Raw genomic sequence first — 26,828 nt, 5'->3', positions numbered from 1 at the left:
AGGTTTAGAAGAAGATGCATGGTGACTGGTAGGAGAGGCTTGACTCTGAGTGCAAATTTTACATTCATCAGGCACATGATCATCAGCATCTATTCTTCCTCATAAAAAGCTTTTTACCATCTCTGAACATCTGATAATACAAGAGGACTTTCTTAGAATACTACTCAAGCAGAAACCTCCCCCAGGAGAGGGAAAATACCTTATATCTGTACGGATCTGGTTTGCCAAATCACAGCTCGCCCTCATGACAGCAGGGTTTTAAATCGCCAATCCTGCCTTATGAGCCAATGGACTCTGAGCGAATGTGGGCTATAGCTGCATGCCGCAACAAACATATGCACTTCCACTAAATAGCAACTTCACTCCTAAACAGGAAGACTCTCCATACTGGCTCACATAGCCCTATGTAGCCTTTTGTTATCTGTGCATAAGTCAATGGTTAATGTATGTGGAAGCCTTTGTTGTCCTCCAGATTCCTGCCGAACCACTCTGCACATAGCAAGAACTTTCTTTGTGTACAATTTTCTCTATGTGGCAATTTATATGTTACAGTGTTCATTGCGTATAACACTTATTGGCTGCAATTCTGATTGGATAAAGCTTAGCTGTACATTGATATTGGTATTATAAAAATAAATGAGATTCAGTGGAGCTCAACGCAGCCCATTGATTTCAATGGGTGCTGATATACGCGCGTTACCCATTGAAATCAATCGGAGACTTTTTTTTTTTTTTTTTTACCTATTGAGTTCAAAGGGTAGTGCGCGTATATCGGCACCCATTGAAATCAATGGGCTCCGTTTTGGAGCGCTGTGCTCGGACAAGTGTATACGTGTCTAAAGGAGCGGCGCGCTATGCCGTGTGAAGGCACCCTAAAAGTACCTTTATGACCAGGCCTCATTTTTCAAATCTGACGTATCACTATATGCAGTAATAACTTTGAGACGCTTTAATTTATACAAGCGATTTTGAGATTGTTTTCTCGTGACACATTGTACTTCAAGTTAGTGGTAAATATTAATCAATATTTTTTTGTTTATAAAAAATAGGAAACTTGATAGAAATTTGGAAAAACTGCAATTTTCAAAATGTGAAATGCTCTGATTTCCAAACAGTCATATCAGACAAATACATGAATAAATACTATCTACCATATCTCTGCCTTATATTGGCATCATCTTTTAATTGTCCTTTAATGTGTTTTGGACATTATAAAGTTTACAAGCGCCACAACAATTTTCCAGATTTATAAGAAAATGTCCCACACTAATTTTTTAGGGACCACTTCAGTTCTGTATTTTTTTTTTCCTCTCGACTGTATATTCTGGTTTCAAATTGGGCAGCATAAAGCACCAGATACTCAAAACAAGTTTTCTGGGCCCTTAAGAATTTTTCATACTACACAGGGTAGGTCACCAGTATCTGATTGCTGCAGGGACCAGATATCAGACCCCCACTGATCAGGTGATCTCTTATGCAGAAGCAGCTCTGCTCCTATTCAAGTAATAAGTTCAGATCTGTAGCCTGTCCATTATATAGCAGTCTCACTGCGATACTGCAGCTCTGGTCCTCTTCAAGTAAAAGTTGAGTTTTCAACTCTACCCAAATCAACGGCTTCCAAAGCCCAGAGAAAGGTGCAGTGTTCAAGTATTGATTTATACTGATTGAATTATATTGCAGATACCTCTTTAAAAATCATTAGATGTCAATAAATGGGGGTGGGGGGTGGACAAAAACAAAACACCACACACACACCTGAAGGATCAAAGTTAAGGAGTTTATTTCACTTTTTCTTCAGAGCTTTTATTTATCAAAATAGCTCTTCAAATGAATAACCTGTAACTGGGAAGGTTCAAGGTCCAAATCTGGAGAGCTGTAAGAAATTGAAGCCGGATTTAGAAGGTATAACCTGTTCTAAAACACAGTGGGGCAGAATCATCAAGACGGCGCGTTATAATATGCCATCTTGATGATCCCTGCACTGTAGAGGATTCAACAATTTCATGATGAGAAACAGGTCTACTTATGAATCAGGCGAATTCTCTGCCGAACCATGTTCTTCTGCCCCTCTGTGTCTGTTTACGGGCTGACCAGAAAGTTGAGGGGAAAAAAAACGGACCTTTGCTGCTAGGTACTTCTTTACATGTACAGTTAGGGCCAGAAATATTTGGACAGTGACACAAGTTTTGTTATTTAAGCTGTTTACTAAAACATGTTCAGAAATACAATTATATATATAATATGGGCTGAAAGTGCACACTCCCAGCTGCAATATGAGAGTTTCCACATCCAAATCGGAGAAAGGGTTTAGGAATCATAGCTCTGTAATGCATAGCCTCCTCTTTTTCAAGGGACCAAAAGTAATTGGACAATGGACTCTAAGGGCTGCAATTAACTCTGAAGGCGTCTCCCTCGTAAACCTGTAATCAGTGAAGTAGTTAAAAGGTCTGGGGTTGATTCCAGGTGTGTGGTTTTGCATTTGGAAGCTGTTGCTGTGACCAGACAACATGCGGTCAAAGGAACTCTCAATTGAGGTGAAGCAGAACATCCTAAGGCTGAAAAAAAAGAAAAAATCCATCAGAGAGATAGCAGACATGCTTGGAGTAGCAAAATCAACAGTCGGGTACATTCTAAGAAAAAAGGAATTGACTGGTGAGCTTGGGAACTCAAAAAGGCCTGGGCGTCCACGGATGACAACAGTGGTGGATGATCGCCACATACTTTCTTTGGTCAAGAAGAACCCGTTCACAACATCAACTGAAGTCCAGAACACTCTCAGTGAAGTAGGTGTATCTGTCTCTAAGTCAACAGTAAAGAGAAGACTCCATGAAAGTAAATACAAAGGGTTCACATCTAGATGCAAACCATTCATCAATTCCAAAAATAGACAGGCCAGAGTTAAATTTGCTGAAAAACACCTCAAGAAGCCAGCTCAGTTCTGGAAAAGTATTCTATGGACAGATGAGACAAAGATCAACCTGTACCAGAATGATGGGAAGAAAAAAGTTTGGAGAAGAAAGGGAACGGCACATGATCCAAGGCACACCACATCCTCTGTAAAACATGGTGGAGGCAACGTGATGGCATGGGCATGCATGGCTTTCAATGGCACTGGGTCACTTGTGTTTATTGATGACATAACAGCAGACAAGAGTAGCCGGATGAATTCTGAAGTGTACCGGGATATACTTTTAGCCCAGATTCAGCCAAATGCTGCCAAGTTGATCGGACGGCGCTTCATAGTACAGATGGACAATGACCCCAAGCATACAGCCAAAGCTACCCAGGAGTTCATGAGTGCAAAAAAGTAGAACATTCTGCAATGGCCAAGTCAATCACCAGATCTTAACCCAATTGAGCATGCATTTCACTTGCTCAAATCCAGACTTAAGGCGGAAAGACCCACAAACAAGCAAGACCTGAAGGCTGCGGCTGTAAAGGCCTGGCAAAGCATTAAGAAGGAGGAAACCCAGCGTTTGGTGATGTCCATGGGTTCCAGACTTAAGGCAGTGATTGCCTCCAAAGGATTCGCAACAAAATATTGAAAAAAAAACATATTTTGTTTGGGTTATGTTTATTTGTCCAATTACTTTTGAGCTCCTAAAATGTGGAGTGTTTGTAAAGAAATGTGTACAATTCCTACTTTTTCTATCAGATATTTTTGTTCAACCCTTCATATTAAACGTTACAATCTGCACTTGAATTCTGTTGTAGAGGTTTTATTTCAAAACCAATGTGGTGGCATGCAGAGCCCAACTCGTGAAAATTGTGTCACTGTCCAAATATTTCTGCCCCTAACTGTATATCATAATTGACTTATACATACCATTTTAATTTGGTAAAGTGGAGAAACATAATATTAAATTAAATTCTAGAATACTATACGACATGCTCTGAAAATGAAAATGTATCTTTACTCTTTTTGCCAAAAATCAAAGTTGGAAACAGCTTTACCAAACAAGTATACATTTAACACATTTTCTTCTAAGGGGGTTGATTGACTCATAACATACACCGTCAATAAAAGGGAAGAATTACACCAATACTCTTCAACAAAGTAATATCTTAATAAACATTAAGACATACTTGAAAATAATCACAGTCCAATGGAAGGTTACACCTGTAGTGACCAATCTTCTCATAAACAGGTAACCTAAAACATTTGGTTTCTAAAAAAGTTCAGTAAGTGTCATACATTTGTGCAACAGGACAGAAAGAAACTTGTATGGGCAAAACGTATATCCCAGAACATTAAAAAAGCAAAACAGAACAAAATCAGCTTGTAGGAAGTTTATGAAGAGACAGTCTGAGAACTACAGGGCTCTTAACAGAGACCAAAAAATATATAGACATAAATGACTTCCCATATTTCAGCAGTCTTCCAGTAACCTGTGAAATGGAGAAAGAAGGAGAAATAAACAGAATGAATAATTGAAAACTTCATGGCATGAAATTCACCGAGTACACACAAGCTTGCCTTACCATAAGGTGCAAAATCATACTGCTTAATGGTAAAGGCAGAGAGCCCAATATGAATTGTGTTAGAATAAAAATCCAGTCTCATACTACAATCACACAGGAAAAGCATTGTGTGATTTGGGACGCGTTATCCTCACAAAGACGCTGATAATTCGAAACAAGAAACTATTTTAAGTATAATAAACCGCACAAACGACCGTTTTTCTAAATAACTTTGATGGCAAAAATACCAAAAAGGGGGAAATAAAACCCCAAACAATTTTCTTAAATATAAGGATTTTTTTTCCAGAGATTTTGTTTTAACTAGCAACTGCTATATAAAGAGGGTTTTTTTTTTTTTCAGAGTGAAAAAAAACCTCACAGTAAAATATGAAAAAATTAAAATCAATTGACTATTTAAGATACAAGTTTGCTTTCTTAAATCAGCATTTCAATTTTGGCAAACCACTGCCAAGGGTATAGAAAAATTATTGCAAACAAAATTTTAAGTAAAAAAAAACAAAACAAATAAAAATATATAGTTACCTGCCAGTGACCATATAAACAAAGCAGAACTTCACAACCAACCTCGTCTTCCAGTTTCCCTATATACCAAAAGACAAATTGTTTAACTTTCCAACTAAGATGACCCCGAAAAACCTCTGTGCTAGGTTTTCTAGTAACATTTGGTTTTAAAGTAAAAATGCATCTAGATGTCCAAGTTGGAAAGAAAGGGCTGAAAAGCGCTTACAGAAGCAATCAATATGTAAGAGGAGAAACCCAGACTCAGCTCAAAGCTGTGGCCTGTATAAACTGGCAATGGCCAGTGTAGCCAAAAAAGGCAAAAGCACGATACTGGCATAATACCCATCTTTCCAATCTTTTTCTATGAGCTCTTAATTGTAATCTTTACTATATATCTAGCACCACAACACAGAAGACAGACCATCAAATCACTGCCTCTGTTAAGCCACTTGTGTCCAAGGGACAAAAAAGCCACATAAAATGTGGTCAGGAAGTTATTTTGCTCCCAAATGCACTTTTCAAAAGTTTAAGTTTCCTTTTTAATCCACATACTCATCCACTTCTTTCCAAGGACCATTAACGCAGTATTTTTTTTTTTTTAAATATATATTATATATAAAAATATATACACACTACCATTCAAATGTTTGGGGTCACCCAGACAATTTTGTGTTTTCCATGAGAACTCACACTTTTATTAAATGAGTTGCAAAATGATTAGAAAATATAGTCAAGACATTGACAAGGTTAGAAATAATGATTTTTATTTGAAATAATAATTTTCCCCTTCAAACTTTGCTTTCGTCAATGAATGCCCCTTTTGCAGCAATTCCAGCATTGCAGGTCTTTGGCATTCTAGCTGTTAATTTTCTGAGGTAATTTGGAGAAATTTCACCTCATCCTTCCAGAAGCCCCTCCCACAAGTTGGATTGGCTTGATAGGCACTTTTTGTGTACCATACGGTCAATCTGCTCCCAAAGTAGCTCAATGGGGTTGAGATCTGGTGACTGCGCTGGCCACTCCATTACAGATAGAATACCAGCTGCCTGCTTCTTCCCTAAATAGTTCTTGCATAATTTGGTGGTGGCTTTGGATAATTGTCCTGTTCTAGGATGAAATTGGCTCCAATCAAGCGCTGTCCACAGGGTATGGCATTGCAAAATGGAGTGATAGACTTCCTTATTCAAAATCCCTTTTACCTTGTACAAATCTCCCAAAGCACCAAAGCAACCCCAGACCATCACATTACCTCCACCATGCTTGACAGATGGCATCAGGCTCTTCCAGCATATTTTCAGTTGTTCTGCATCTCATAAATGTTCTTGTGTGTGATCCAAACACCTCAAACTTCGATTTGTCTGTCCATAACACTATTTTCCAATCTTCCTCTGTCCAATGTCTGTTCTTTTGTCCATATTAATCTTTTCCTTTTATTAGCCAGTCTCAGACATGGCTTTTTCTTTGCCACTCTGCCCTGAAGGCTAGCATCCCGAAGTCATCTCTTCACTGTAGACATTGACACTGGCGTTTTGCGGGTACTATTTAATGATGCTGCCAGTTGAGGACCTGTGAGGCGTCGATTTCTCTACTAGAGACTTGTCTTGTTGCTCAGTTGTGCAGTGGGGCCTCCCACTTCTCTTTCTACTCTCTACTTTCTAGAGCCTGTTTGTGCCGTTCTCTGAAGGGAGTAGTACACACCGTTGTAGGAAATCTTCAGATTCTTGGCAATTTCTCGCATGGAATAGCTTTCATTTCTAAGAACAAGAATAGACTGTCGAGTTTCGCATGAAAGTTCTCTTTTTGGCCATTTTTAGAGTTTAATCGAACCAACAAATGTAATGCTCCAGATTCTCAACTAGCTCAAAGGAAGGTCAGTTTTATAGCTTCTCTAACCAGCAAAACTGTTTTCAGCTGTGCTAACGTACTTGCACAAGGGTTTTCTAAACATCCATTAGCCTTCTTACACAGTGAGCAAACACAATGTACAATTAGAACAGTGGAGTGATGGTTTCTGGAAATGGGCCTCTATACACCATATAGTTATTGCATTAAAAACCAGACATTTGCAGCTAGAATAGTCATTTATCACATTAGCAATGTATAGAGTGTATTTCTGATTCAGTTAATGTTATCTTCATTGAACAAAAAAAACTGTGCGTTTCTTTCAAAATAAGGAAATTTCTAAGTGACCCTAAACTTTTGAACGGTAGTGCATAAATAAAAGAAATTGAAGAAAAAAAAAAAAAAATTAATACTTACTCATTTGTTTTTTTATTGCTGTACATTTCAATCATTCTTTGACGAAAAGCATCAAAGTTTGCAGAACTGCCATCTTTGTTTTCTTCAGCCCCGAGGCCCTCTCCACCGGAGACTGTGCCCCTAAAAAAGTGGCAAAAATTGACTCTTATTGAAAAACTAAACGCAGCCAGTAAATGGCATTTTCACTTGGACAGTATATGTCAAAATACTGTAGCGTGAGTGAGAAACCTTCAGTGAAATGTCAGGCGCTCTCATGTGCAGGAAATTCAAAGCTAAATAACTTCTGGAAGTGCCAGTGACTGTTTCCAGGGGGAGTCATCCAAGCCCTATTGGTTGTCCATTGAGCACTGGAAATGTACCAGTTCTCAGTTCTATTAAATACATTAAGGTGCAAACCCTGCAATAGAGGAAATCTGATATTTATACTACTTGGGAAATATAGGTTAATATAATGTAAATGGTAGTAGTAAACATACTAATGAATAAAAAGCCTGTGGGTCACAGACCTAACACTTCTAAATATGTTTATGCAGAGCAACCCAGCAGTAATAAAGACTTCCTGCTAAATCTGTAGCTGGGGGTAGACTATATAAAGGTGGATTTGTGCTTTTTTAAAAAAATAAATAAAAATGTAAGAAAAAAAGCTACAACAAAAGCCTGCTGACAAAGTGTAGAGTAAATCTGTTGCTCAACATACACATTTATGGGATTTTTGATGCCTGAACCTTGGGAGCCAAGTCCTTGGTCTTCTTGCCAGCCCATCTTACTCAACATCTGAAACCCCACATTCTGTTTCGAAAGCTTCTTATTGGCAAATTCTAAGTCCACTGGTTTCTAAGAGGGAGGGAAAAAAAGTGTTAAAATGCAAATGGATTGCACACCACAAGACTGTGTGGCTTGGTACAACAGGCATCAGTCAAGTATAGCTGAAGAGAATAATATACTTGTCTGGATGGAAGATCCATCAGTTCAAGCAGACCATGACTTTGAAACATCAATACTCACAGGATAGGTAGGTGCTTTTAAAAAAAATTTAAATAACCTACCACAGTCAAGATTGCTTCTATACCACTTTATATGTTGTATAGCCGTCAGCTGCACAGTGAACATACACTGTTTGTATCAAACTTGTAAATGAGTCATATGTAAATGAGCCTTTCAGCGCAACCCACATTAACTGTTTTTGTCTATGGTTGCAGCACACTTGGACTTGATAAAGGGGGTTTCCAATAAAACAATATGAAGTTGTTATTTTTAATTTAAAAAAATCCAACAGCCTTCTTCAGCCTTCAGTAAACCCCTTCCCCACATATCTCATGTGCAGTTTCTGATTTATCCCAAATGTTAATGCCACTTTCCAGCTTGTTTGTATGCCAGGCTTCAGCTCCCTGTTTATCTGGTCCTGTAACCCATCATATCTATACCTTGCTGTAGTCAAATTGAGCCCTGTCCAGCTCCTTGCACAGCATCCAACCCAGTGATGCCAGCCTATTCAGTGATGCAAGTGAAGAGAAACTGGGAAAGTAGGTGGAGCCGAACTCAGCATACAGGTGGTGCAGTGGGGTAGTCGGAGGAGATGGGCTGGCGATGTAGGCAGTGCACAAGTGGAACTGGAGGTAGAGTTGAAGACAATGCAGACAAATCTGCACAGTCACCGATGGCACAACATGAACTGGTTTGTCCAAAAGTTCCGGCTTGACTATGGACAAAGGCCATTGTCAGAAGAGAAAAAATCCACTTCTGGATGGTCACAACAAGTGGACGGACGCTAGGAACAAAGCAGTCTTTTAAGAGAAAGGGCTTTATTGGAGCAAGATAGCTAACCTGGTAATAGATAATTCCTGCTCAGCCCTTTTAATACTTATGGTTGGGGAAGCAGAACTGGATGGCAACCACAGGCAAAAACTGATGCCCTGCCAGGCATCCCACTTCCCGGGAGCATCAAACAACTCATCTGCACATCTACAAAGCACAAGACCCCACATATGAATTACACAGAAATACAGGAAGATGTGCGCCTGGTGATGCAATGCACAAAGTGATGAGAAAAGATCACTGCTGTACACATTTCCAAGATAGGATAGACTTTACGTGGCATGGCTTACCCTTTTCTTGTTATATCTACGTCCTCGTGGATGTTCATATTCAATACGTACTGGATCATGAACTAATAAATATAAAATACAAAAACATTATAAAGAAATCAAAAAGGGTTAACTAAACAGTATGCAAGTATGCAAATAGTTGTTAGTATGTGAATGATAATCAGCTCCATGAAATTCTTGTAAATCCAAAAAACCACAACCACCAGGCACAGGTAAACAAAAATGTTGATTTTCTTATGACAGTTAGCAGTATATTTCAGGTAGATTCACAGTCACTGTTGAGGTACTTCTGTTATGTGGAGAGGTATATTAGCCAGCAAGTAAACAATCAGTGCTCTGGCATCAACCCCACGTTGCAGAAACACAGCGTTTTTGCCAGGGCAGAAATGCTGCAGCAAAAAATAAAATGCTTTTCTTTACAGTAGATACAAAGTCAATGGGATTCTGGCTAGGCCCATCCCTACATTGTAAAAAAACCAAAAAAAAAAACCCAACCCCCCCTAAAAAAAGATTTTCATGCCTGCGTTTTTGAAAATCATAGTACGGCAATTATACCTGCTCGAACACTGGCATTTTTCATGCAAGTATAATATGGGCAGAAAGTCCACAGACAAAAATACAATGAAAACCACTGTGGGGAAAAACTGATACGTTTCCCTGCTATTTGCTACGTGGGACCCTAACCCCAAGTTGTTAAGCTGGAAGCAGGAAAAAAAAAAAAAAAAAAAAGGATTGGCAAGGTGACCGAGTAAGAGCATCTTCAAACAGTAGGTCCAATAGCATGTTTTCGGTATGCAGCAGTTAGTATCTACCAATTGGTATCAAATAAGCGACAAACCAGTGAACAATTGACAGGGTGACGGATGCACAATGCTCATGATACACCACCAGGCCTACCACATTGGAATATCCTTCATAAAGGCTATTCTTCCCCTACCTTTAGATGTCTTCTCCGCGCCACCGTTCTGGTGATATACACAGTTGTCACCATATGCAAATGAGTCTCCAGACAGCACTGGGGGCATCCCCTGTGCTGCCTGCAGACTCTCGGGTGACGCTCTCCATCTTCTTCTTGCGACCACTTCTTTTCCACATCTTCAACTGAAAGCACCGACTGCACATGTGTGGCAGCCATTTTCCTGTGGCTAAATGGACAATCAAATAAGTCTTTCGATCGAAGCCACAGAGAAAAGGCAGTAATAAGAAGAAGATGGAGGGTGTCATTGGAGAGTCTGAAGGCAGCACAGGGGACACCTCCAGTGTTGTTTGAGTTGTTTGAGCACAGGGGGACTGCTCCCAATGCGGTCTGGAGACTCATTTGCATGCGGAGAAAACTGTGAATATCACTGGAACGGCAGTGCGGAGAAGACATCTAAAGGTAGGGGAAGAATAGCCTTTAAGGCTATTCAGACATGGTTGGCCTAAAAAAATAAATAAAAAAAAAAAAAAAATTCTAATGATAGAATCCCTTTAAGTTATGTTAGATATGCCCCTGGATGCATTTCTGTCACTTACTAGGGGAAGAAATTACATCAAAATGGGCAAGCTAGCTGAGACAGTATGATGTTCTTGGCAAAGTTCTACTGGGAAATCTTGTAAATCTCTTTACAACAATGGTATTTCCTAAACAGAAGGGAGTTTACTTCTGCAGGTATAATGTATCCAGCTGAAACATTGTTCAGGATTTGTTTGGGGATCATAACAAGCATGTATAACTTGCTAGAAAAACAAATTCAATCCATAAAGAACTTCATTTTTGGAAGCTGGATAACAACTTTATCTGCAAATACATCCACAGCAGTGCTAAATACGGTTTCCTTCTGTACCCTTGTAATAGGAAGATTTACAAAATCAGTGTTTTATTGATGTGATATGACGCAGTATAATGTCTTACTGATCAGTCTCTGTATTTCTGTACTGATCAGCAGATGACTATTTATGGTACAGGAATTTGATGAAATGCTTAAGGTATAAGATGACCATTCAGCCTCTTACCCACCCCAAAGGTATTATAAAAAGCATATGCACAGGCATGTCAAATCGTGACTGTACTTCAAGCCTTTCTACCCATACAAGAAGTTTTTAACAGCCATCATTTTTAGTCTTCAAGATAGTTATTGTAGACAAGACTAAATGGCTCCAGTGATTTCAATTTCACATTACTAGGGTGCACTTACACATGGCTGACGAAAAAAAAACCATTCATATGTACAGAACAGATTTTCAGTCAGTCACAGAAATTTGCCAGTTGTGAACAGATCAATTACATAAATTGCAAGCAGAGATCAAACAGGGGAAAGAAAAAAAAAAAAAGAAAAAATAAAGTTCTTACTTTTGGGCTCTTCCACAAGACATACCCTTTTGGGAGGGAGCATGCCAACCTTGAGATTACCTACTCTCTTTCGTGCTATAGGAGGACGTGCTGGGATAGGCATTTGGACAAATGCAGCTGCTGCTGCTGTACGCTCTGCGCTTGGAGCTTCAGTGGCCTCACATTCTGCATCTATTTCCACATCAGAATCATTTTGTGGTTCATCTCCGGTCCTTATGTTTTCCAAATCACAGTCCTCGAGTCCAATTTCCTCATCATCAGATGTTGCCTCGTCTTCACCCTGCTTGAACTCCTCCACTTTACTCCTGTAGAATTTGTATGCAGTGCTCTCTTTGTCACATAAAAACCTTAAAAAAGTGGGAAAAGGCAGGAGAGAAATAAGAAAAAAAAAAATATAATAAATAATAATATACATATATATATATATATATATATACACACATACACACACGTTTTTATTTTTATTAATTTTTGTTTATTTTTTACAGTTCTATAACTTTTATTTTTTGATTTTATAAGAGGTATATGGTGCACCCAGGCATATATGAGCCTCTTGGTGCACTATTTATTCTAAACTGCTTTGTGCACCATTTGAAACTGAAATATTGCTAGACCACAAGGCAGGCATGTTTGGGCATTGCCTTACACATTGATCTGGTAGTAGATTTCCGCCAAGCATAACATTTTCCCAATCTTACCAAAATTCTGGGTTGTTAGCACTGTTCTCCATGCTGAATTGCTCTATTTCTGGTCCCATTTGAGCTACAAATCGAGCCAACTTTATTGCAGTATCCTTTGTTTCTTCATCAACTATTTAAAAACACAGAACAAACCCCCCCAGAAATAAGTTATATCACAGAACATCGATTGAAGCAATGCAAAGACAAATTGGAAGAGGTGATTATAAGAATGGATAGTACTTTGTGCTTTACAGGAGTGGGGAGGCCTGACAAGCAGCTATAACATATAAAGGAATGTAGTCCAAGATAACTAGATTTGTGTGAGGTGCTTTTAACAATAAAGTGAATCTAGCACAAGCTTTATTATCATGATGGCAAAACCATGCAATGTTTATTCGGCATTCAATAAGATTAAAGAAAAAGAAATGTTAAAAAATTTGCTACAAACCATCTTGTGGATTTGCTGCTGTTGACTGTAAGTCTTTTTCCTCAGGCATTTCCTCATCTTTTTGCGCATCTGTATTATTAGACTTAAGGCTGTTATCTGGAGTTTGCTCTGACTTGACCGCTTTTTCACAAACAGATTTTTCTATTGTGGTTTCTTGTTTTGGTACGATTTCAACTTTCTGTTGTTCTTTGATTATTTTCTCCACCTTAACATTAACAGAATGAGATGCCTTTGTTCCAGGGCTCTTAAATTTGGCCTGCTTTCTTTTTCTTGAGAAGGCCAAGCTCCTATAGAGCCTCCTCTTTACAGTTTGTGCCTTCCTTGCATACAGCATTGCCCTCACTGACTCACAAGCCAACTCTTCAGGAGACCGCTTACATTTTTTTGTCTGTGAGCTCTTTTCCTGTAAACGATCTTTGGTTTTCTGTAATTCTACTAACTTCTGACGATAATATTTATACTCATTGCTACCCTCATCAAACAAGAACCTGTAACAAACAAAATCAATAAATAACCCGATTAAAAAGGAAGAAGGTAAACCCCCCCAAACCCCTTCCCATTCTGCGTCGTACTATTACATTGCGCAGATATATATAGTTAATGCTCAGCGTCGTAATAGTATGGCGCTGTCATGCTGTGGGCACTGAAGGCTATAACACAGCTGAGGGCCGGGACCAGCCAGATGCCGGGAGGAAAGATCTGTTAAATGTCCATAATCTCCAAAAGTTTCTATAGTAACAGTCAGGCGTCGCTGCGCTGAATCAGACTTTCATATCTTGCCCAATTCCAATAAAATTGGTGCCTTAGTCGATTAACAGAAATGTAGTGTTGCTGGGCTGGGGAAGATCACACTTCTAAGAAGGAATTTATGACATCTGCATTTAACAGGTCACAACACTTTTAAAACTACTGATATAACATGACGGATGTAAAGAAGAGCCAATGGACCTCACAGTAAGTCACCCTGCATTCCCAGGATACTTGACTTATAATGTGGTCTGCATAAGCAATGCATTCTCTGTTATTATTTCCATTAAAAGTGACCTAACAGATACTGGAGGCTTAGAACAAAGCCTTACATAATACTGTGAATATATTCCATATTCTGGACAGCATTAAGCGGAGATTTCTGTTTATTAAAAAGGGGTTATGGCATTCATTTCTGTGGTATACTGAAGTACAGTTCTAAACATTTCTTAAGTTTTTCAACTTTTATTGGCAAGTGAATGAACTTTCTACAAAGACTCAATATTTTCAGTGTCTACATGGCGGGATTTGGTGCTGATTTTGAGGGGATTCCACACAGAAATCAGTACCAAATTCCACCTTGAATATGCCACATAGATAGATTATATCTATCTATCTCATCTAGCTGCATAAGTCATTGCATAAGTCACCCAGCTGATTAGGCACATTCATCTGAGAGACTTCTGCCTCAGATTCCTCTTCGCTTTTACATGCAGATTATTCTCGGAACAATGGGGCTAATCAACAGATTGTCTCCCGCTGCAATACCTGCAAACAAGACTGTGATTAACCTCATTATTATTCTAGACTCCTGCAATTCCTGGCATGCTGATATATCTGTGAGTGATGACAGCCCAAAACTCTTGCCTAGTTGGTGTTTGGAGTTGAAAGAATATGAGTGCCAAAACTTATGGCACAGATAGTTTCAGGACCACAGTATGTAACGTGAGAGCTGAAAGTGCTCTGAATTCAATGAACTGTCACCTTAAATTTCCAAATTGTTCTTACCAAAATTCAGACTTTCCTCTAGCATCTCCTTTCTTTGCATTTTCTAGAAGCTGATCAATAGTAGCCACAATTTTAGGATCAGCCGCTTTTCTTTCTTTAATATAGAAAAAGATAAAAATTTAAAAGCAGACCACAACAGACAGCAAGACACACAAATGGTAAAGGGTTTGCCCTGGAATAGGTGAAACTAGAGCTATAGGCCATTAATTAAAAAATAGATCGAATGTTGGGTCAATTAATCATCATGAACTTGCTGACAATTATTTTGCATTCATTCAATCTTGTTTCACCCTGCCATGGATAAATCACTAACTGAACACTACCCAGGCAGCAATGCGGATATGCAAAGCACCAAAATCAAAATTCAGTGGCATGAAAAACAGGCGTATCCAAAATTAATCATTATTTGCAATCAAGTTAAAATGTTCAATTAAGAATGAAAGAAAAAAAAAATCTGAAACTGTGATTTTGATTTGGGGTCATAATCACTCAGCTCTAGGTGTCAATGCTGTTTTCCAGCCCCAATCTGATTACAGGCATCGTCATGTGGGGGGGGGCTGTCTAAATGACAGCCACGTACATGAAAATAGCGCACAAGCATGTGCAGTAGCGCTCAGAAGGGAGTGTTACTGTGCATGCCTGACATTTCAATGTGCAGGAGCAAGATGAGACACTGGAGGCGGTTATAAGGACGAAGTAGTGGGAATTATCGGAGCACAAGCTAAAGAGGGGGCGGTTTGAAGGTATGACGCAGGGGGGTGCATGGAGGCTTGGAGGAACACCCAGGGTGCACGGACAGGCTCATTAACATATCGGTTTTACCAGTATGTATTAAAAGTGGAGGGGGGGGGGGGTCCTTTAAAAAATTAGTAGCAGCACCTGAATAGCCTTTTTAAAAATAAAAGGCTATTCAGGCATATGAATATCAAAAAACACGTTCAAATGATAGAGCCCTTTTAATCTAGCCTCCACTCTTCTGAGAAATCATTTCTATTAACTTCCAAGCACCAAATATGTTAATTAGGCTCTATAACATCAGGTCGGCAGTCCTGGAATGGAGCATACAACCATGGACCGCCCACTTGAGAGAGCAATTAGCATATTGAGTGTTGAAACTAACACATGATTGTGGGGGGAATGGTGGGATCTTAAAAAAAACAAACCCTGTATTGGAAATAGAGGAGCAAAGCCTACTAAAGAATCCAAAAGAGTTGGAGTGGTTTGTGGTGGAAAAAGATCCTCTTTAAAGAGGACCTTTCACCACTTTTGGGCACATGCAGTGTTACATACTGCCAGAAAGCCGACAGTGCGCTGATTTCAGCGCACTGTCGGCTTTCCCGATCTGTGCCCGGTGTGAAGAGCTTACGGTCCGGTACCGTAGTGCTCTATGGTCAGAAGGGCGTTTCTGACCATTAGCCAGAGACGTCCTTCTGCCTCGCGGCGCCAATCGCGCTGTGCTGTGGAGCCGGGAGGAACGCCCCCTCCCTCTGCTCACAGCGCTCGTCCATAGACGAGCATTATCAGGAGCGGGAGGGGGGAGTTCCTACCCGCTCCACAGTACAGCGCGATTGGCGCCGCGAGGCAGAAGGACGTCTCTGGCTAATGGTCAGAAACGCCCTTCTGACCATAGAGCACTACGGTACCGGCACCGTAAGCTCTTTACACCGGGCACAGATCGGGAAAGCCGACAGTGCGCTGAAATCAGCGCACTGTCGGCTTTCTGGCAGTATATAACACTGCATGTGCACAAAAGTGGTGAAAGGTCCTCTTTAACTAGTGCCAGACCACCCATTGTCTTTATATGCCCAGGCAGTACACATTGCAACCCTGCAAGGATATGTGTGCGCGCGTGTGTGTGTAGAGATTTTATTATATATATATATATATATATATATATATACACACACACACACACACACAGTATATATATTTTATTATTATTACCATCCCTTTCTTCCCAATTGTTGTGTGCACAGCTATGAGAGTCACCACAATGTGGCTCCATGGTCACATGAGTGATAGGGGCCAGGATAAAGTATCAGACACTATTATGGAGGAAACCAAAAAAAAAATTGAACTAGACATTTGCCTTCCCTTTTTGTTTACAAGATCTACACAATTAATTGATACCCTCTCCAATTTTAAATAATTAAAAACATTTTTGTTCCATGAAAAAGAAGCTACCAATTTTGGTGTAGACTAAACAAAATAAAGAAGAATTACACATCTAGACTACGACCACCTGGTCAGGGCCCATTGCATGATGTCTGCAGTGGACCTGCCTGCTGCAAAAAAAACTGCTGAAACTGCCAGGTTGCCCTACAGCTTTCAGCACAATTTCTGCACAGCTTGGCCAGGCTTTCAACCTTAGTATTGCAATGGTATCAAACCGTGGCCAAAAACACAGTAATAATTTACATAATCCGTGTTAAAAACCTGCAGTGCAAAATATAGGTTTTTGTTGCATTTTTCTTTGGATACCCACCCACTCTACATCTTGCATCATCTAACCCCTGCAAGTATGGTAAATGTCCAAGGACTTAAAACTCAGCATTTCAAAAGGTAAACGTTTGCTCTGGTCACAAATTTTAGTTGCAAACCTCTGGTCAAAATAGTATGGAGATCCTGAAGGTGTTGTAAAATCATTGTAGCTACGAATAAGGAAATACTTTCCGAAACGCGTTAGCTGTCTTTCTGTCCATCGAACGAGTGTCACCTAGATGTCAAGCATTATGCGATTTTAATGGAAGTATATCAATAAAATGAAATATTTTTAAATAAGTGGCTGGTTGCTGGATTCACTTTCTAAGGACTGTCTCGCCCAGGAGCGCCCCGGACCGAGGGGCTCATTCCGTGCACCGCTGCTTACACACAGGAACGTGAGTGTTACTAAAGCTGTTTTTTTTCTCCAAAATCACGATATTTTTCTGTTAGTGGGCTGTATACACTTTCCCTCCCTTTCCCCCGCATTTTTCCTTGGTACAGTTGTGCATTTTGCACAATATTGAACATTTCGTAAAAATGTGTAACGTTAGCCCATTTCTAGTATTGCTGTCTTATAAGGCAACTAACCTTGACTTTCTGCCTCAGTCTTTTGTTCCTCTTTCTTCACAACAACAGGATCATCACGCAACTCGGCTCTGGATTTTAGGGTTAATTTATGGTCTTTGTTTCTAAGCCAATTCTTCAATTGTGAAATAAAGTCACTTCCAAAAAGGAAATAGTTCTTGAAATTTGGATAGTCTGAAGGCTTTAGGCTTTTATCAGAGAAACCTATTGCATCAAGAACATTATTCTGCCTGACAGAGGTAATCATGGCAAATGTCTGACCTATCAAGACTAGAGATTTCTGGCACATTAACACAGTGCTCTTCAAGGCATTATGCAGTTGCCTTGGATCTGTGAGAAGAGCATGCTTCAGTTCATATGAATTACAGGCAAGTAGCAAAGGCGTTACGCATTTCAGCAAATTTTGCTGGACCGTCATCATCTCCTTGTCAAATGGTTTGATCACTTCAAAGAGATCATTCTTGGTTTTCACAGTTCTTGTGCGCATTAACAAATCCAACAGGTCATTGTCGATTTTGGGATGTTTTAAGGCACCATGAATTATAGGTTTTATACTGGAGAAGCAGAGATCTCTCTGATATGATTCCATTGGTACTTTGAAACAATCCACCATAACTTTACAGGCTTCAGTCTTTACTTTGAATAAATCCTTCTGTTGTTTCTGAAGCTCTAAATCGACTTCCGAAGAATTAAATTTGGCCCATTTAATAATCTGTAATCCCAGTTTAAATACTGGGTGTTGGTTGCTTAAGCCAGTAAATTTATTTTTTGAAACATTTGCTTTAGCGGAGGCCATACCAGCTTTACCTGGTCTACTATCAAAAGTCTGTGAATGCTGTGTTACATTAGGACCTTTCTTCTCTCCGCGCTTTATGGCCACTGGTCCCATAGATCCTGGTAAATTGAAAACATTCTTTATAGGAGCTAAGTCATTCTGGCGAGAACTCAACTCCCTATACATTTCTGATCGCCCCATGGCAAGTTGTGGTTCACGAAGAGGGCGCTCAAGTTCCCAACTTCTACGATTTAGGCTTAGCTCTCTAGAATAGTACTCTTCTTGGTCTAAGGACCTCAAGTTTTCAAATTCACTGAGCCGACGGTTTTCAGCATTTAGTTCTTCTCGATATAACCTCTCCTTCACAATTGGATCAGCAGTACCCCATCTATCCATTAAAGAACTAGATACTCTTCCAGAGGGTTCCATTTCCAAATCATGACGGTAAGCCTGGCTTGAAATATTCCTCATTTCCATATCCCTACTTCTGTCTACAGAACTGTGAGGAAGATCACGCACAGAATACCTTTGTTTATCTCTGTACAGAGATTCAGGGTCATGCACTGACCTTCTTGCTGTGGACGGACCTATTAAAAACAAAAAGAATTACAATAGTTCACATATCAAAAACAGAAAAAAAAAAAAAGTGGTACTCAACATAAATAGCACATTGGCATGAATTAAAAAAAAAATCGTTCCTATACAGATTCGTTACATTCCAGATGTATATTGCTTATTATAGTAATGTGCCCTGTAAATCAGTGGTAGTAGTTGAACATGCTTGGGGAAGGAGGTAGACTCATGAATCCCTGGCATAGTCTGTGATATATATATATATATATATATATATTACGGAAGTCTTCATTGCACAGGCCTCTGAGGCAAATCAGCAGCCTAAGGGAAGGACACGGAACATCACAGGCCACGACTGCACGGCGTCTTTACTTAGGATACTTATATGCAGCTGCATAATATATACGGTATAAATATCCAAATCCCAACTGTGTTTTCAACCGTCGATATCTCTGGAAATAATACAGATAGCACTGCAACCTTCTAATCCAGACTATGTCTTCTTTCGTGTGAAACTGAAAGCAATCTCCTCTTTCATATAACAAAAGCAAGTTTTTAAGTTTTATAACACCCAGGATATAGCTGTTTGAAGTGACCCTCTTCTACTCTTTTTTTCTCTACATTTTAAACAGCCTCTACTCCAAACCCTTGCTCCATACAGAGTTACACAAAGGTATGAACAGCTCTCCAATACTGATGCAAGGGGGAACAATAAAGAGATACACAGAAATGATCCAAAATGCACTAATAAAGTATATTACAAAATGTATTAATGACATATACTGCCAGAAATCAAAAAGTTGTCCGAAAGTTTAGTTACGTTTTAAAGAATAAAGGTGCTTAAATTTAACATATACAATCTTTCTACCTAACAATCTTGGGAAAATGAATTCAGGGAACTAATGACATCTCCATACATATGCAATAGCTGGACAGAACCACCAAAATGTAAACTGACATTTAAATGGTTACAAACTTTCTATAGATCTTAGTTTCATTTGATTCTGTGCCACAATGTAATGCACTTTACATAAAAATGTTGCTGTTTTCTGACAGAAAAAAAATCCCCAATAAGCAAAAAAAAAAAAAAAAAAAAAAAAAACCCAAAACTTTCTAAAATTCACACCACTAATTGACCTCTTTCTTAATTTGCTGTTGATTCAGTTATTAGGAAGGTCTGTCTTTACAAATCAACTTATTCAACATGAAATACAGGAAAGTGGAAGGTCTCTCTTCATAGCCTTTGCAACTTTACACACAGTGTTGCTGCTCTGTACACTGCTCAGAGAGGATTCTGCAGTTTCTCACAGTCAGTGTAAGGAGAAAAGAAAAAAACCCAGGATATGTAGAGAGCGCCACTGAACAAAGTCCAAGGAGGCCAAAAATAAATTATTCATTTAATGGTTCTAAAAGACAGACAGGAATGGCACAGAAATGGCTACACGTTTCGACGATTAGCTGGCGTGTTCCTCAGGCCAAGGTGAATTTCCAGAAGCAGAGAGAGCCTTTTCCCGGTCTCATTCCTGTCTGTCTTTTGGAACCATTAAATGGATAATTTATTTTTGGCCTCCTTGGACTTTGTTCAGTGGCGCTCTCTACACATCCCGGTTTTTTTTCTTTTTTTTCACATTTATCCTCACCACCCCTGGGTAGTTGTCCGGGTAGAAGCTGACATTGCATTCAATCCTTTTCCAACCTAAGACACCGAGGCACCGGGTAGTATTCTTTTTTACTCAGTGTAAGGAGAGTCTATCTACTTCTGAGTAGCTGCTGGTGGTTGTTAGTCATAGACAGCTTTCCTGATGGCTCTCAGATTTCTCTATCTGTGTAAGGGATATTTTAGATCTAGATCTTTAAAGAGGCCGTTTCATGGTTTGGGGCACAGGCAGTTCTATATACTGCTGGAAAGCTGACAGTGCGCTGTATTCAGCGCACTGTCTGCTTTCTCCATTTGTGCCCGGGGTAAAGAGCTAGCGGTGCCGGTACCGTAGCTCTTCACAGTCAGAAGGACGTTTCTGACACTGTCAGGAACATCCTTCTGTACAAGCAGCGCCATTAGCGCTGTACTGTGTGAGCGGGGAGGAACGCCTCCTCCCTCTGCTCACAGTGTTCGTCCATAGATGAGTATTATCAGTAGGGGGCGTTCCTCCCTGCTCACACTGTACAGCGCTATTGGCGCTGCTTGTACAGAAGGATGGTCCTGACAGAGTGTCAGAAACGTCCTTCTGACTGTGAAGAGATACGGTACCAGGACTGCTAGCGCTTCACCTGGGGCACAGATCGGGAAGGCTGACAGTGCGCTGAATTCAGCGCACTGTCGGCTTTCCAGCAGTATATAGAACTGCCTGTGCCCCAAACCATGAAAGGTCCTCTTTAATATTAGGTTTAAAAAAAGCCCAAACGAACTCCAAGTAAAAAAACAATTGTAGTAAAAGAGAAAAAAAACAAAAACAAACAGGATGGAGCCAGGTTGCCTTGTATTGTACACACCCATCTGCCTCAGTGAGAAATGCAAAATATGCTACTTCAGCCATAATGGAGCCATTAACAACAGAAAAAGTGATAGGACAAGTATGTAGGTTTATACTGCAAGAAAACAGATTGCCCAGCAAGACCTTTATCAGCAATCATTACAGAACATAGAGTTTAACATACTTACCCTCCAACTCACGTAAAGTATCCAAGATGGCTTGGTCCATGCTTACATGGTACCTTTTCATCTTCTCTTTCACTACTGCATCAAAGGTTTCACGGGTCATCCTTTGGCCCGCCATGTTCTTAATTCTGGAAGTGAAAAAAAATATACATAACAAAAACTTATTCATGCACATTTCAGCAAAATAGTATTTTTTGATGGGTTTAGATGGTGCATGAATTTCAGCATGGCACTCAATGACAGCAGGGCTGCTGATGCTGCTCTTCCATTGTCCATAGGGGCCAGAGAAGAGGCCTGAATGGGTATATTTATTGATGACGTGGACTGAAGGCAACGCCCCTTGTGTTCCATGAAGTTAATTTGTATATCTCTTAAAACAGGTTTTGAAAGGCATGGCTGGAATTGTATTCCTATCGTGTACATTACCATTCCAGCTGATAGACTCCTTTTTCTCTTAAGCTCACCAGCCTCAAATAAGCCCAATTTCAACTATCCTAATATATCCTGAGGGCTGCTCGAATCCACAGTGCTTTCAATACCTCCATCTCTGATACCTGCTCACTTCTCACAATGGTCCAGCAGGTCTAACATCCCGTGTCTGCCATAGTGCCTACAGCTTTGATTACCCGGTTGAATTGAGTGTATATCTCACTTCTTCCTCTCCAGTATGATCCCCTCCCCCCACCGACCTCCTATCCATTTGAAATATAGCACTATACTGCTCTCCAATTTTTCTCCCATGTTAGTTTTGGGTTTTGGTACATTTTTACTCCCTTCCTTACTTCATGCTCCTGCTGCCTCAAGCTGCTCAGCAGTTTTCCCGTTTTAGGCTGAGGCCTCACGTTGTTTGATTTTCTGATCTTAGAAGGTCCTGTACTGATGTTCATATCCAAAGGCAACTGATCAAGACAACAACTTGATACCACAAGATATTTAGAGAAAATCTTTAAAACTCTGCAAAACGTTTAATTACCAGTACTTACATTTGTAAAAATGTTTAACTTTTAATTATCTACGTATTTTAAAATGGTTATGATCATGGAAACACCCCTTTAAAGACAGTGCTAGTCCGGTCCAAAGTGATCCACGGCTCGGTCATTGGGGACCTCTGGTCTTTTGTTTGCGAAACATAACAGGAGAGCATAAGGCTATGTTCACACATAGTATTCAGCAATGGATTTTGAGAAAGATTCCACCCTAAAATCTGCCTCTCATTCAGGTCTTCCAGCTTTAAAGGGGCTCTATCAGCAAAATCATGCTGATAGAGCCCCACATATGCGTGAATAGCCTTTAAAAAGGCTACTCAGGCACCGTAAAAGTTATATTACACTACCCCCCAGTTTTAAAATAATACCCTAAAAAAAGAATGTTATCTACTTACGCATCGTGCACGGGGGGCGGGCATTCAGAGTGTGTCGTCTTCTTCATCCACGCCTCTTCTTCCTCCGATGTCCTCAGGTCCCGTCCTCCTCCGGCGCTTGCGAACTGACATTGATATAAAAAAAAAATGGCCTGGGCGCATGCGCAGTAGAAGCCGCATGCTACTGACATGCGCCCAGGCCATTTTTTTATATCAGTGTCAGTTCGCGAGCGCCGGAGGAGGACGGGACCCGAGGACATCGGAGGAAGAAGAGGCGTGGATGAAGAAGACGGCGCACCCTGAATGCCCGCCCCCCGTGCACGATGCGTAAGTAGATCACATTCTTTTTTAGGGTTTTATTTTAAAACAGGGGGGTAGTGTAATATAACTTTTACGGTGCCTGAATAGCCTTTTTAAAGGCTATTCACACATATGTGGGGCTCTATCAGCATGATTTTGCTGATAGAGCCCCTAAAAAAAAAAAAGAAAAAAAAAAAAGATTTTCTTCCCTGCCCAACCAAATTCCTCTTTGTGAATATATCAATGTATTGAAACGAATGATATGCATTATAAACCTATGTCCACTGACTAAAATATGTATTTTGTGCTTCATAATCATGTAACAGCCTCTGCAAAAAAAAAAAAAAAAAAAAAAAAAAAAAGAAGCCACATGACTGTACAATTTTCTTAGGCCCGGTACGCATCTGCGTTCAGTATTCCATTCAGGGAGCCCGCCTGGGAACCCTCCAAACGGAAACCTATATGTATTAAAAAGCTGTTAGCTAAGAAAGCACACCGACTAAAATGGGGTCCGTGTGGTTTCCGCATGAAACATGCAAAGATAAAAGTGCCACTTGCAGTAATTTTCTCTCTGCATGATTCGTGTGGACACTGAGCAGAAACCACACAGATAACATTATAGTCTATGTGATCCGTGTGGTTTCTTAGCTAGCTGCTTTTTAATGGGGGTTCCCAAGCGGGCTCCCTGAATAGAATACTGAAAGCAGATGTGAACCAGGCCTTACTCGTTTCTCATGGCATTGAAATTGGCACATTACCCATATTTTGTCAATATAATCATGGCAGTACTAGATTTTAAGTATTTATTTTTGCATTTTTAAAATAAAAACAGTAATATAAAATACACAAGAAAAAGTGTAGGAACTCCACACCAGAAAAAAAAAACAAAAAAAAAAAACCTCAGGATATACTTAACTCAATAAAACAGAAAGCAGTACTAGCATGTGAACAATGTAACATCATCGGCATAAACAGATGCATATCAAATAGATGAGGAATAATTGTAGGGAGACTAACACGCAAAAACTTGCACAAATCTCTGGCCAGAAAGATCGAAAATGGCAAATGGGAAATGGATTTGTGCACTGACCCAAAGACCCCAAATTTGCATGAAGTGGTCTGGGGTACCTCTGGCTGAGATGGCCCTTAGGGGGCTTCCTATGTACTAGTATAGTCTTCCTGGGGTAAAACAGAAGTAGCCGGTGAAGCTTCCTCCCATATTTAGTGGGTATAATGTATCAGACCAGACCTAAAAGGTCATCCTTACTATTTAGAAAGTGATGAACCTCCTGCCAAAATGAAAGGATAACAGTGAATTCCATACCTCTATGATCCCACCAGAGTACAAAGCTCACTAGTCAGAATGCATTAGTCTAACCGGAAGATAGTATACCCCGGGCCACCATCTGACTGAGGTCAGCCAATTTCTACCACCAATTATTGTTCACTAGCCTCTGCCCGCGACTTGGTCTGCGTGTTGTTGGCATCAATTATCTGTTTATATTCAGCAAATTGCTGCCATCGATGGTTCACCTGCTCCGGCAGCTCTCAAGCTGTCCTACCGCTGAACTTGTTCCTCCCGCCATGCCTGTCATTATTCTGGCATCTCAGCAGCTCACTGGGACACCATATAATGAGTGTGTTGTTGGCATCGATAATCTGCCTGCTCTAAGAGCTGCTTGACGCTTAGCTTGCTCAATCCACCTCAGCTCCACTTGAGAACTCTGTGACTTCTGGTTACCTTCATAGCACTCGTTGTTTTAGAATTTTGCAACAAATTAGATTTTCTTTTTCCAGGCATGTTTAAAAATGGCAAACTACCAATGTGGATTTTTTGCGTGATTGAGGAACGAACATCCAAACTTTCAATATATATATATATATATATATATATATATATATATATATATATATGAGATAAGATAAGATAATCCTTTAATAGTCCCACCTTGGGGAAATTTCAGCGTGTTACAGCAGCATAGTAATACAGATACAGGATAATACAGAGTAATATGTTACAGACGTAGACACAGATAAGCTGAGAAGAGAAGATATACTAGGAGTCCATGGCAGCTAAGGAAAAACAGAAGAGAAAGAGGAAGACCTCATGGTCATCCTCATAATCATTAGTTCTCTGTGCGGAGAGCTCTTCGTTTAGTCTGATGTAGATTATACAGCCTGGTCGCGGTTGGAAGGAAGGACCTGCGATAGCGCTCCTTCTCACACTTGGGGTGAAGCAGACGGTCGCTTACAGTGCTGCCAAGTCCCATCAGGGTCCCATACATGGGGTGGGATTTGTTCCCCCGCATGGAGGTCACCACAGACAGTATCCTTCTGTCACCCACCACCTGTACTGGGTCCAAGGGGCTCCCCAGGACAGAGCTGGCCCTCCTGATCAGCCTGTCAAGTCTATTTCTGTCCCTGGTTGATATACTGCTTCCCCAGCAGGCCACACCGAAAAAGATGGCTGAGGCAACCACAGAGTTGAAGAAGGCCCTAAGAAGTGTCCCCTGGACTCCGAAGGCCCTCAGCCTCCTGAGCAGGTAGAGTCTATATTGAATTTCCCTGCTGATGGTGCAGATTGTATGTATGATCACTCATCTTTACTGTATGTGTGTAGATAGTGGATGTTCGTTCCTCAATCACGCAAAAAATCCAAATTGGTAGTTTGCCATTTTTAAACATGCCTGGAAAAAGAAAATCTAATTTGTTGCAAAATTCTAAAACAACGAGTGCTATGAAGGTAACCAGAAGTCACAGAGTTCTCAAGTGGAGCTGAGGAGGATTGAGCAACCTAAGCGTCATGATGCCAACAACACGCAGACCAAGTCGCGGGCAGAGGCTAGTGAACAATAATTGGTGGTAGAAATTGGCTGACCTCAGTCAGATGGTGGCCCAGGGTATACTATCTTCCGGTTAGACTAATGCATACTGACTAGTGATTAGATTTTTTTGCTACTATAGAACACAATATTTTATAGTCTGGGTATTTAGTGACACCTGAGCATGACATTATCAGCCCTCAGTGCTTGTGAGTTGATCACAGGGGGGTCCTGGAATCCCCCCTTAATATGCATGCTCATTCCAGATCTAAGAAGCACAATCCCATAGACATAAATGTCCATTCCATGACTAAGAGGAACTTGGAAACTCATTACAGCTCTCTTTATATTCTCACAGGTCCCTTCTTTTCTTCTATACCTCTACTTCATTGTTTTTCGCATTGCCAGCCCCTACGGCTAAACAAATCATAGTATGAAAGACAGTGCGGTAACATGGGAGATGAAGGAAAACCACTCTACCACACGCCCTTGTAATAAGCCACCAAGCCAATGACACACAGTACAGTAAGACAACCACTGACTGAGCTATACAATATTAACTAGGCCTAAAACCCAAGCCTTACCTTTTCGCTCCCTACTTCAATCCAATCCGTACATCCACTTCCTCCCGGGCAGTCGCACGTGTTACGCGTAGTCAGGTGATGACGTCAACGTTGTCGACTGAGAGCCATATTTATTAAGGGCAAATTA

At 40.3% G+C, this 26,828-nt stretch overlaps 1 protein-coding gene across 3 annotated transcripts; it reads right to left on the bottom strand.

Moving 5' to 3' along the window:
- Positions 1-1,797: 1,797 nt before the first annotated feature.
- Positions 1,798-26,767, bottom strand: SUGP2 (SURP and G-patch domain containing 2). Of its 3 annotated transcripts, none has more exons than XM_075280645.1 (12): positions 26,702-26,767; positions 21,639-21,763; positions 17,635-18,993; positions 14,563-14,656; positions 12,808-13,295; positions 12,378-12,489; positions 11,680-12,026; positions 9,348-9,409; positions 7,940-8,076; positions 7,243-7,362; positions 5,005-5,063; positions 1,798-4,389 (listed from the first exon to the last, which is right to left on the bottom strand). In XM_075280645.1, exons 2-11 carry the CDS (start codon positions 21,751-21,753, stop codon positions 5,036-5,038), a joined length of 2,862 nt encoding a protein of 953 aa, XP_075136746.1. In that variant the 5' UTR covers positions 21,754-21,763; positions 26,702-26,767; the 3' UTR covers positions 1,798-4,389; positions 5,005-5,035. The 3 variants fall into 3 exon arrangements, with proteins under 3 accessions (XP_075136746.1, XP_075136755.1, XP_075136763.1); XM_075280654.1 differs by having other exon boundaries at positions 26,717-26,761; XM_075280662.1 differs by lacking the exon at positions 1,798-4,389 and having other exon boundaries at positions 5,015-5,063; positions 7,239-7,362.
- Positions 26,768-26,828: the final 61 nt, after the last annotated feature.

The sequence above is a fragment of the Leptodactylus fuscus genome, chromosome 1 (assembly GCF_031893055.1).
Source record: "Leptodactylus fuscus isolate aLepFus1 chromosome 1, aLepFus1.hap2, whole genome shotgun sequence".
Lineage (NCBI taxonomy): Eukaryota > Metazoa > Chordata > Amphibia > Anura > Leptodactylidae > Leptodactylus > Leptodactylus fuscus.
This window is presented reverse-complemented; position numbering and strand designations above follow the sequence as displayed.